Raw genomic sequence first — 12,997 nt, forward strand, 5'->3', positions numbered from 1 at the left:
CCAAACTGATCATATTAAAGTTCATATAAAAACTACATACAAAGATACTGTTTAAAATTTTAATCCCAGTATATCCCACTGTTACATTTGCCATTGACTAAAACAAAAGACTGTTTCCATAGATTAAAGTTTGTGAAAATAAGCGCACAAATAAGTGTGTGTGTGCGCTGGGTGATGCTACTCTGCCCTTACAAGTCCTGGTAGAATTATTGTTCTGTTTAAATAACTTTTAATTATGGCCCCTCTTTGACTTAGCCTACATGGAATATCACCTAGTTCAGCTATTTTAAAGCAATTTACACTTGCACCTGCTACAAAAGGAGAGAGATGTCAATGTGGTGGCATCTTCTCTCAGGTAACACTTGATCATATGTGTATCATTAACCCCTACACAATGTGTATCTGACACACACGCAGTACTGACAAGGAATTTTGTAAAGATGATACAGGGTTGATCTGATCTGATGTGGTTTGATGCACAGGTTGTCTAATGCACTGGCAGGCGGCTTCATGTGTATGTATGTATCATTGTGATCGTGAAAGCAAGTGTGTGTGTAATCACAATGTCACTTGCTCTGTTATGTTTAGAATGTGTGTGTATACACGGTATAATCCCAATATATTACTATCAGCAGGCTGTGTGTGCTGATAGTACTGCGCTAGATGACAGTGATAGTTTAGAAATCAAGTTGCTGTATTTTGTTAATTTTATACAATGCACTGGTGCTTTAAAATTACAACACTGTTGTTTTCATTAGTATCTTCTTCATTAGTGAAAATTTAAAACCAATCTTTCTCACTTTAAAGTGATGAATAAATTATGTCAATAATTACTTGACTAAGGATTAAAATAAGCACTTAATTACTTAATTACTTTAAAATATGTGAATGTTGCCTATAATGGACAGAAAAAATAGAATTACCACCTCACAGCTGCATGCCTCGATCAACCAGTCAAGCTGCAGTTTACATCCATGTCTGTCCAGACAGGAATTTATTACAAAGAATTAAGGATACTTGTTTAGTCATTAAAGCGAACTCTGATAGAACACAAAGTTGTGGCCATGACAATAACCAATGCTTTAAATATGGCTGTCACTCCAAATAAACTACAAATTCTGAAACAGGGCACAGAAACAGCACAGAAGATCTGTACAATCACCACAGTTTCAAGGTGGGAAACCAAGAGTAGTGTTACCGATTTTAGTATCTGACCAAATGTGAAATATGGTTACAATCCACTCTTCTGTTCCTACGTTACGTCATTAATTAATGAACTTTTGCAAAACATTCTAAAGCTGACCTTTGGATATACAATGTCATTACTTTATCATTTTAGTCTTTTTTTGTGACGTTTCGTTATCATTAGTGTGTGAAAGCCTTGAATTAGGGTTAAAAACATTTTTTGAAGTCACTGTGATCTTGACCTTTGATCAACCAAAATATAACCTTTGAGTCCAAGAGAATGTTTAAGCTGAATTTAGAGAAATTTCTTCCTGGCACTTCTGAGATATCATGTTAATGAGAAAGGGACATATGGACAGATGGATATATTGTTGGACAGAGGTATAGACAACCGATAAACATGTTTCCAGCCATGGTTCTCTTAGAAATGCTATAATAGACAAATAAAATCCATGTTGTCAATATGAAAAATCACAAAAATAGCTTCAAATGTGCAAATCTGAGTCAACAAATACAGCTCTGTTTACAAAGATATTTCTCACAAAAATGATTTTGATTGAATATATCCTAAAGGCCACACAAACATATCCAATGCATTTCACGAATCCCTTACTAATTTCTATAACTACACCAGTGCGGTAAGCAGACCAGAGGCTAACCTGAAGGTGTGGCATGGCTAAATACAGAACAGGTAGGCTGACAAAGGCTCGACTGAGTTGGAAGAACAGCAGCACAGTCGAGAAAGTTCAGTCAGCATTGTTAAATGTTTACCTCTGGTTCTTATCATAATGAAAATGCTAATACAAATCAATCCACGTCTTTGCATATATGTACATATATTTGAATTATATATAGAAAATATGGGGAAAAAGGTGTTTTCAGTCAGATTATTGTGTGCTTTGTGAGTTAATTGTATTGTATTTTGGTCCCCTCTTGTAACCTGCTGGATTATTTATTCAATTATTTTTTTTTTGTGTGTGTAATATTAGCATGATATCAATATTTTATCATCAGTATATCACAATATCTCTAATTTAAATATATAGTTATGGACCCCTCTGCTCTGACTCTGCACTGTGCGTTCTGTCCACAATGTTCTGGACACAACCTGACTGCGTGTTTGTTGTTAGCCTCTCTACGATTTACTACATTTTTGCAGACCCTTTTCATGTGTGTGTGTGCGTGTGTGCTCTGGGCCTTTAGTGATTTAGCGATTGTTAGATGCTATAGCAGAGCAAGAGTCCAGCGCTATTCTCCCTGCTACTCTGTAATTTCTCACCGCTGACTCCTCTCATCAGCATTGCGGTGTGTATGGGCTCGAGTGCAGACCACGACCGGCAGGTATATGAGAGGAACAGAGCGGGATATACACTCATAAATCTGACAGATGCATGGTGTGTCATTACCTTCCACTTATTATTATTCTCTCACTCCTCTTTATACTGTGAGCCACTTTAGCTGTTTTCCCGGCCCGGCTCGGCTCAGAAACATTTGTGCTATGGCCTTGCAGAGTGATAGATGCTCCTGGGTAGCCAGCAGGTTATTGTTGCGATTCCTGCCCTGGGTTTTTTTTTTTTGTTTGTGCACTTGAGTCTGGGCATTAGACCTTCAGTGCTCTGGTGTATGCATTGGCAAAAGTTTGTGTATTATTATTATTACTACTGCAGCTTGGAGTGCATAGTTTTTTTTTTCCACAGTTTTCTTATACCCAGACATATGTTCACCTTCTCCTGAAATAGCAGTGGTCGAACTAAATTTCTGCACTGATAAAACAACTCCACATTCCAGTGTTGCATTAAATGTCTTAGAGAAGCTGTTACATTATGATATGCAAAATAAAAAGCAGAAGGCAAACACATTTGAACTTCTGACTTTTAGTTTCATCTCTAAGCCTCTAGTACAATTTTGGTTTAAAAAGACAAAGAAAGCTCAAAATATCTCAGTAAAATTTTGAGTTAGATGATTTAAGCAGCTCATACTTTACATGTGTGTTGTATCCACTTGAAATTTTAGCTTTCCAAATGAAATTCCTTATCATTTGTAATTTTTTTTCATTTTATTAAGTTCTCATGGCATTTGTTTCAACAGTCACAAACTAAATTGTGGATCCTGTTCCTCCCTGTGACTCAAATAATCTGCATCATTTTCATTTTCATCAAATCTGACTTCTCTGAGAGACATATTTATCATGTATAAAAACACACATCTTCCTTCATGTAACCTTGATACTGTGAAAAAAAAGTCTGGGTAATTGCTAGGAATTACAAACAGATAAAGTAAGACTGTTTTAAAATAACCCAATTTGATTAGTTAATAAAAACAAACAGAGAGAAGTATCTAACTATACTGACAATAATAATAGAGCTAGGATTTCACATTGTAAAGGATAAAGTAACAGAACTTTCTCTCTGTAGAGAAAGCTCTCTTAATGAGCAAAAAATTAATACTGAAAGCTATTAGAACCTACTCACTTTTGCTGAAACCAGACCATTTTTGTTGGCACAATTTCAGACTTTAAATGATGGAAATGTAAGTTTCTAACGACTAACTACTTCTTATTTATGCCATGGGAAATTAGGTGCAGTTTTTACAGTGTGTACATTTTTTCCCCCTTTCCACATTCTCCTGGTCCCTTCTCCTTTTTTATTCCACCACATTCTTCATCGCTCTTCTTCTTTTCAAATGCACAAATATGTACCACACACACACACACATGCACATGGCCCTGGCATGGTGTCCCTGCGGCCCACAGAAACAGAGAGAGTGGGGGAGAGAGGGGAGAGAGCAGCAGCCGCCTCACAAGAGCAGACCTCATAAAACTCCCTGTCACTTTGACTAATTTGTTAGTCTTGTCTCAGTGTGTCGAATCGTCACCCCCTCCTCCCCCCAAGCCCTCCCCCCGATGCACCTCTATGCCCACTCCCCCCTGTCCTTCTTTCTACCACCTCCCTATATCCACGGGAAGAGGAGGGAGGAAGATAGGGAGGACAAAAAGGGGGCAATAAATGTAACATAGTGCGCTGGCCATTGGTTGCAGTGATCTACACAGCCATCCATCTCCAGTCAGAGGAAGAACAGAGGCTTTACGGAGCAGAGGATAACATGATGGCTTGATTCCTCATCCACTTTCTGTCTCCGTCTACCTCTGTCCCACCTCCAGATGAGGCCAGTTTGGTACCAGTGGGGCAAAAATAAAAATAGGAAGGGGGAATAGGGCTATTATGAATGCAGGCTGGGCTACAGTCCCAAAGACTAGATTGGGCTGGACCAGGCCAAGCAGGGCAGGGTGGTATAGATTGGTTCAAATTTTCAGCTGAGCCTCTCAGAGGACTAAAAAGCCAATACCGGATTCATAGAGATAAATTAAAAGCAAAAACCCTGCTCCAGGGGGGAATCAATTGCCAGGTAATTATGGAGAACGGGACAAAGATTACAGAGACAAAACACAAACACAGAGATGTTCCCCTGTGACACTGCAGCATCACACTAGGGATTACTGTGCTCGCTGGATATGAACAATTTTTATTTTTTTTTTTTGCTGTTGCTGCCCCTCTTCCCCTCCCAATCCGACCCTCAGTACCTAGTCTTTAAATAGGCGCTCGGGCTCAGAGCTAAAAATAGGCCGCATTTCACCGCCAGCAACCCTCTGCTGAGCTGTCAGCGCCCCTTCTCCCTCTTCTTCACAGCGAGGCAGACACAGCCCTCCTTCATGTGCTTTCGAGGGAGACAGGCCGTGTGTGATCACTCCAGCTCTAACCCATCTCCTCCAACACGCACGGCAGATCCAACCTCTCCTGGCTCGCTGGCCTCGCAGGGAGGCCGCTGTGAACTCGCACACCAATTTGAGAGAAAGACTCATTCCCGCTGGGCTGGCCCTGTTTCCCTTCCACACAGAAATGAGGGGCAGGATGTCTTGACGTGTGAGCGATGGGTGATGGAAGCAGTAATTTGGGCTGGTACAGTACAGGCTGTGCAGGATCTGGGGGCTTGTTTGCCAGCAATACAGGCCCACAGTTGAGATAACTGCATTATAAAATTCCGTTTTTTTTTTTTTTCAGCAAATGAATATTTATATCATCACCTGAACGGATCCTGAATTGAATCAAGGCTAAGGGTCATTTGAGTTAGGCATCTGTTTTTTGTTTGAATTTCGATTTTCCTTTCACTTGGGCTATAGAGAAGAAAAAAAATCTTTACCTCAAACAAACAAAACACTTGAATCAACAAGCTTACCATGACACTTGAGTGAGTAGATGAGTATTGACAACAATGTCAATTCCCATCAATGAAACAGAATACTCTAAATTCCCTAAATCTCACAGGCACTGACTATAAAAGCAGGAGTCAAGGCCTTTATAGCTGCTTTATAGCAGCCAAAGGTCAGGGTCTTGGTGTCTTTATATCTCCTCTTAGAATGAAGAGTCTCTGTCTCAAACAGTGTCAATGGCTCTTTGTTGGTTTTGGAAGAAAAGCCGGTCTGCATTAAGCATCTTTAATTGAGCTTAAAAGGCTGTAAATGGCTTCAGCAACTCCTATGAATCCACTGACGTTGAAAATGTAGAATGATAATGAGAGACATCAAACAATGGATGGCTTATCAAGAGATATTGCAGACTTGAAAGAAGCTGAGATGAAATAACAGTGAGGACAAATGAATTACACTGTGCCATTATTTTATGTCATTTATTTATTTTGCTAATTATTTGTATATTTTTGTATGTGTATTTATTTAATTACAGAGGGGTTCTACATCCTATGATAGCTTTAGAATAAATGCATTTAGTTATCTTGGTATTAATGAAAAACATATATCCATCCATGATCTCTACACCGCTTGATCCTCATAAGTTTTGTGGGTGGGGGGCTGGAATCTATCCCAGCTGACTTAGGGTGAAGGCAGGGGACACCCTGGATAGGTCACCAGTCTATCAAAGGGCTACACATACAGAGAATCACACCTACGGACAATTTAGAGTCACCAATTAACTTGAGCATGTTTTTGGACTGTGGGAGGAAGCCAGAGTACCTGGAGAAAACCCACGCATGCACAGGGAGAACATGCCAACTCCATGCAGATAGTTCCTGGAGGGCCGGATGTGAATCTGGGATTTTCTAGGTGCAAAACAAAAGTGCTAGCCACCAAGCCACTGTGCAGCCTAAAAACATTCACACTGTTAATAATTTGCTGGTATTGTTAGGTCCTTCATGGCAACCAGTTTTCACCAATCCCCCTCCAATGTCACCGGATTACAGTGGAACAATATCTGCATGTGCCTTCACCTACAATTTCCAAAAGTCAACAGGTCGTCCTGTTTTCTATTGTTTTAATGCATTCCATATTGCAGTACAGTTTGACATCATGAGCGACATGATGTGGTGGAGCAGAAACATGCGCGGAGTTGTTTCAGTGAAAAGAAATAAGTTATTTGTTTTAGACAAGAAGACATTTCCACTATTCTCCAGGGGAAGTCGTGTAAACATGAGTTAGGGGGAAATTGTCAGTTTATGCAGGGCTTAAACAGAGTAATGCTCAATCACACTTTTGGCAGTAGCAGCTTTGTTGTTGCATTTAGATGCAGCCAAAACTAAGCGAGTCTAACTTTATTAATTTCCTAAATCAAACAAACTAAAGGCAACCAGAATGGCAATGTGACACTTTAAAAAAAAAAAATTTACTTTTATTCTACAAAGTTTTACTACAGAGTTACAATGTGCATATGGTTATAAAAGGGATCGGTGTCTTTTAACAATAAAATCACACTTAATTATAGATGAAAAAATGGGGATCAGACGCCCAGTACTTCTATGAATACAAAATAATCTAAGAGGGGTTTATCATCTGCCTTCTGCACCCTGTTTATTAAGATATATTGTATATAATAGTGTCTTTGTCTCTCTGCACCTCCTGGAAAAGAATATTTTTCTATTTGGCTGAGACTCCTTTAATTTGGTGAGCCACATTTGTCATGTGCCACTGTGATTGGCAGAGTGTTTAAAAGTTATGAGATGAGTAATGTGACTGGATGAGAAGGTAATGATTCATCACCACACCCTCCTATTAATATCACAATTCACCCAACATGACTGTCAAGCGTGGATGCTCACTGAAGAACGAAAAGAGCAGGTGTGCGCTGATACGCTTTCATTTTGCATCATGTGCACATGACGCAATGCTTTCACTGATTGTTGTAAATGTGTAGTCAAAATGGGGTTCAATATGGAAGAACTCATTTTTGTTGCAGCCTTGTTAAACCACTGTTTGGAATTATCTCTCATTTTATGGATTTTATGGATTTAGCTCGCTGTCTGAGTGACTTTTTTTATTGCGCCAGCTGTAGTTAAAGGAGTTTTTGTAGGTTTAAGCCACTACGCACAGCAAATATCTACACTAGAAGACAATGGGATTGTCTGTGTGGCTCAGGTAGTTACTTCTGTTTACTGCACAAAATATTACATCATTTATTTTAACTTGATAATTAACACGTCCCAAAGCTGGTTAATCACATGCAGACTTTTGCAGTTGTTAAGTAGAGTAGAAACAAAACAAAAAAAAAACCAAACAAAAAATGTCAGTTTACTTATCAGGACTTTATCACAAGCGAGTTCTGTCCAGTTTGACTTTGTTCACTAAAAGTTCCCTCTTCGTGCATTGTAAGAGTTGCAGTCAAGTGGACTCAACAGTGGAGGAAGAGTATAAGTGCTCACACTTTTGTCATGGTGGTAAGAGAGCATTTTTCTGTATTTAGAGTGTCTGGAAGATAACATTTCTCCTTGCTTGCTTTTGTGAGCAGTGGTATTCACAAAGCATGGTCAAACACGGTCAAAGGCCAGCGGTGTCCTCGTCCGTCTTTCTCTCCACTGCACCGTTATCAATCAGACACAAAGACAGATGGACCAAGATGCACACGCACACATACACGCAAGCGCACACTCTGAAACTTACACACAGTCCTTTACTGGAAAATGTAAGCAAGTTCCTCTCTTCCACACTGTTGGTTCTCCACCCCTCCGTGACTTCAGCTGACTTTTATTCATCACAACTGAATGAAAAATATAGATTTACCCCTGGAGATTAGAACAAAGAAAAAAAATGAATGTATAGACATAAAGGAAATAGAGCATGAAGGAAGGGAAATGTGGAGTGAAAAAAGCGAGTGAGAGAAAGACAGAAAAAAGGGGAGAGACGAGGAGAAAGAGAGCTGGCCCCTCTAAGTGCAGCAGCACACAGGCACAAGGCCGTGAGTTCCCAGGCAAGACAGCATGAGCTGCCTATTTGTCAGCATTGATCAACCCATTAAGGGGCTGTGGTGGGAAGCATATTGGTTTTGGAGGCCAAAGGGGCAGGGAGAGACAAAGATAAAGCAAGACGGGGGGTGGTTGAACTCCTTTCAGCCTCGGCAGCCGCACGTCTGCAGGATGAAAAAGCCTGTAGTCTTCTTCTCCAATGTCTATGCAGTTCATTTCGCCGGGCCCAACGGGAAGGTAGTAGATGTCATTTGTCTTACAGCATCTCTGGAGGCTCCGCTCTATGTGTTATCTTAGCTTTCTGCCACTGCAATGCTAATAAGGAAGTAGCTAGCTTCTCAGACATACAGAATGTCACTTGTCATCTTCTCGGCGTGTGTGTGTGTGTCTGTGTGTGTGTGTGTGTGTGTGTGTGTGTGTGTGTGTGCATGCGTGTTTGTGTGTGTGTGTGCACAAAAGGTGGGTGGTGAGGTGGGGGTGGGTCCTGGCCCAAGGGGAAAGCAGGCAGCCTCTTCGCCCAGCCTCTGATGAATTCATATAATTAACTCTGCCTTGATCTGTTGGCTAATCCTGCACTCAGTAATAAGGGATTAAAATGTCACCTAAGCCACCTGCTGTTATTGAGCCCCAAGACTTTTGTGCTTCTGTGTGTGTGTCACAGTGTGTGAGAAAAAGAGAGGAAGAGACAGAACTAGAGAGCGAGAGAGAGAGCGGGAGGATAAAAGTAAAGTGAACTTCAAAATTTCTGTGTAGTAAGCTTGTGTGCTCGAAACATTCCCTCAGTCTGCTCAAGAAAAAGCATGTAGAGGACACTATAAAGTAGCTCAGCAAAGCAGACATCTTAACACGAGCCATATGCATGTGAGCACGACTCACAACCCCATAGTTTGGCATCAAGCTGAACTCCATAATTTGGCAGGAAGCTGGAGCAGAAGTTGCAGCAGACTCGCTCTGAAAACTCATTGTCACAGTCACTAAAAAGGGACATGAAAGTGGGACAGGCTGGAAGGTGGGAGTTGAGAAATCTTTTCTCCCTCCTCTCTCACTATGACCTCCTTGGACCAAGATAAAAAAGAAAAAAAAGAAAAAAGAAAAGAGTGCCAATTGGTTGGCTAACTGCCTGCAGACCAACAGCCAGCTTGCCTTGCCTGCCTGCTGGCCACCTCCACTCGGTTGCCTAGCAACCCCAAGTGTACTTTTGGGTTGTTTAATGACTCTTGTTGCTGCAGTGACTCAGGGGCTACTAATGAAACCTCCTGACCAGCCGCTGCCGTTTAAGATCTGGAAGCTGACTGATCACTGGACAGAGATCTTGGGACCGGAGTCTACCCTAAACCTCCTGTGATATGCTGTCTGGACACACTCTCACACACACACACTTGCAGATGTACACACAGCACAACTTAACTTACATCTGACCTTAATTTGTTTTACAGCAGACTCACATACATCAACGTTTCGACCGTCCTGAACTTTACTCACATGTAAACACATTCAGCGCCATTATCTGGCCAGTATATAGCAAAATAAAACTGGTTGTTTCTACCCTCTTAACATGTCCATATGGTGTGTTTTTTATATGCTGGAAGACACACCATGAGCAGAATAAGCAGTCATCACCAGGCTAAGCATTTCCGCCTTGAAACTACAGTGTGCCAATGGCAGTCTAAAAAACATGGATTCAGACTTCTGGGAAGCAGTGGTGTTGAGTAACATGACAGCCTTTTAAAGGCATGAAAGAAAACACATGTAAATTTGTAATTTTGTTACACATACATTTGTTTTAAAGGGTTTAATGGCTGACCAGACAGTGACTTTAAGGCCTTCCAAAAAAGTAATAGTAAGGGCCCCTTAAGCTCTTGATACATTCTAAAAGCACAGAGTTAGAGCATTACATATTGACTCCATCCCCCTAGAGTCTTAGCGAGCCAGCCATCAACACAGAAATGGCTGCAGCTAATCTAAACCAAGTCAAAGTTTCCGTTTTGAAACTTATCTTTGTTTCAGGTGTGAAAGAAGTAATTAGTCACCTCAGCTTTACTTTTAATGTGCCTAAAATTATCCAACAATGGCATTTGAAGAAAATGAGTATGTGACCTTTCTATATCCTATATTACATACCCTATATTATTACAATGTGAAAATTTGTGAGCAAGATGTAATTCTCGTAAGTGAAAACTTGCAGTACTTCTTTTGTTGGCCCTATCTTTGAGTTCTTTCCATGTGTATGTTTGTGTACAGTTTCATGTACTTGCCTTTGTGATGTGCCTGTCATCTTGCTAAGCTTTGTTCCAGTGTCACAGCATATTGCTTGGAGAGTACATTACGTCCCCAGGGTGTCACCATGTATACGCTTGTCTATACATGTCCACCATTCTGAGGTCTATATTTAGCAATGGTCCGAGCTCATGTCAACTGCTGTCAAGTGCTGCGTTGCCTGAGGGCCCAACACCCACTGTGCTGCCCTAGCTGACTGATCTGAGTGGGCAGCGCTGTGTGCCATTCACTGGCACTCACATGTTGGACCTGTCCGCATGGCCTAGTTAGAAAGATAGGACCACTGCCAGCTGAAGCCAGAAAAACACAATGCCAAATATAAAACACAATGCCAAATATGACGCACGTAGGTAGCCTCAATAAGCAAGGGTCTTGGAGGGTGGCTCTAAACACCCACCCTTTTCACAGAGCAAAGAGGGGATTTTATTCCTGTTTTAGAGAAGCACAAGATTGAGTGTTTCTGTTTCCATATGAAAACACCAGGGATGACAAACCAGAGGAGTTTTTATTCACAGCAGGCAGTTTTTAAAAGTTTTTTTTTTTATTTTTTTAAACTTAGCTTGGCAATATTTTCCTTTCACCTCTCTATGAAATGGCTCTACAAAGGTTGTTTATCCATTCCCTAGTGCTAACCTTTCACAAGCTGTTTCATATCTATGCTGCTCGGTGGCTTTCAATAGTATCCAGGAGAAGGAGGGGGCTTGGGCAGGGTGGAGTTGGCTGGCCAGACCAGTAGCATATTGGTCGTGATCTGCAAAAGGGCTTCTGGGTGGAGAGGCGGGAGAGGAGGAAGGGATGAAGAGAGAGTAAGAAGGATTGCTGAGGGTCAGGGATGAGCAGGATATAGCTGGTGACTGGGAGTCTGGAGCCAGGAGGGGACAGGAAGAGCAAGGGCCAGCCAGAAAGGACCTCTCCCGGTGGGGCTGGGAGTGGCTGATGTAATGGCATTAATCTCCAAGTGCCATCTGACACCCCAGTGTGGCTCCGTCATTGAAAAGTGCTAATTCTGCTGAACTGTGAGGGGAATTCAGGCATCTCTAGAGGCAGTGCCCTGGATTAATTAAACACGTTGGCATGGAGTACTGCACAGATTTATCTCTTTTTACGCCATCGTCACTGTTTGATTTTTGTGTTTAGCTCACAGAGCAGGACAAACTCAGGACATTAACACCAGGAACATTGCCACATTTCATGTTTTTTCTTCCCACTTCACATATTGTAGCTGCCGCTCCTATTGTTTCCAGCTAACCTGGGATTTCCCTTCTCTTCCTTCCCTCTCTTTCTTTCTCTGCCTCTACTTCTCTCTCTCCAGATGAACCGGCCCATCCAGGTGAAGCCAGCCGACAGCGAAGGACGAGGAGGTAATTAACCTTCTCCTGGTCTCTGTTGCACACCCCCTTTAAAAAAACACACACACGCAAACACACAAATACACTGGAACAGCGTTCACGCAATCCTTAATATTCTGCTCTCACTTGAGACACACTGGGAGTTAGTAGAGTAGCCCGTAATATAGGTCACTTGCTTCTATTGACTTCCCATCTGTGCCAGCAGAGGGGCTGTTTCAGGTTCACAGTCACTGGGAGCAGTTCAAAGACAAGACAGAGAGACATGGAGAGAAAAAATAAATAAAATAGAGAGAGGGGAGAAGAATGGAGAGTGAAGGATCTACACCCCTCGATTTCCACAGAGTGATATTAAAGTCTGTGTACATATGAGAATACACTCAAAGATACACAAACACAGATAAGCATAAACACATAAATTTATAGAAAGCGACCGCATTTACTACTTGGAGAGAGACACTATCAGTTTTATGTATGTTGATATCAGAAGTTTGGAACTCTTGTGGTATGCTCCGAATCTGTTTTGTCTAAAATTAACAGGTCAACTAATTGATCGGACCAAGAAAAACTCCATAGTATAAAGGATGATCAAAAAGCTCTGAGACTGTGCCTATAAAAATCAAAAAGCATATCACATTTAAATTTGGTCATCGTCTTTGCAGTCTCCCCGTGAAGCGGTACAGGTGCTCCGAGTGCTTCTACAATGCTTAAAATGCTCCCTGGAAGTTCTTTTATGTAAACATGTCAAGCACCATCAGCAATGAGCGCTAGATCCTCTAAATTGTGTCAAAACAGTGCCCTCTCAACTGGAGTTTGCATTTTGGGGAGGAGAAAGAAGTCATAGGGAGCCAAATCCAGCGAGTAGAGCAGGTGGGAAGTGATGATTGTGTTGTTGTGGTTAAAAAACTCATGCAGAATCACTGCGCTGTGGTCTGGCAGGCAGC

At 41.4% G+C, this 12,997-nt stretch overlaps 1 protein-coding gene across 10 annotated transcripts in view; it reads left to right on the forward strand.

Moving 5' to 3' along the window:
• The window catches only part of celf6 (CUGBP Elav-like family member 6), a 137,690-nt gene that overhangs the window by 79,438 nt on the left and 45,255 nt on the right, over nt 1-12,997 (forward strand). For all 10 annotated transcript variants that reach the window (XR_008601355.1, XR_008601356.1, XR_008601353.1 and 7 more), the window contains exon 3: nt 12,020-12,068. Coding sequence is in view for 1 of the 10 variants with exons in the window: in XM_023268849.3 (XP_023124617.1) it covers nt 12,020-12,068 (49 nt within the window). In the remaining 9 variants the exon portion in view is untranslated. The remainder of the gene's footprint in view (nt 1-12,019; nt 12,069-12,997) is intronic.

The sequence above is a fragment of the Amphiprion ocellaris genome, chromosome 1, assembly GCF_022539595.1.
Source record: "Amphiprion ocellaris isolate individual 3 ecotype Okinawa chromosome 1, ASM2253959v1, whole genome shotgun sequence".
NCBI lineage: Eukaryota > Metazoa > Chordata > Actinopteri > Pomacentridae > Amphiprion > Amphiprion ocellaris.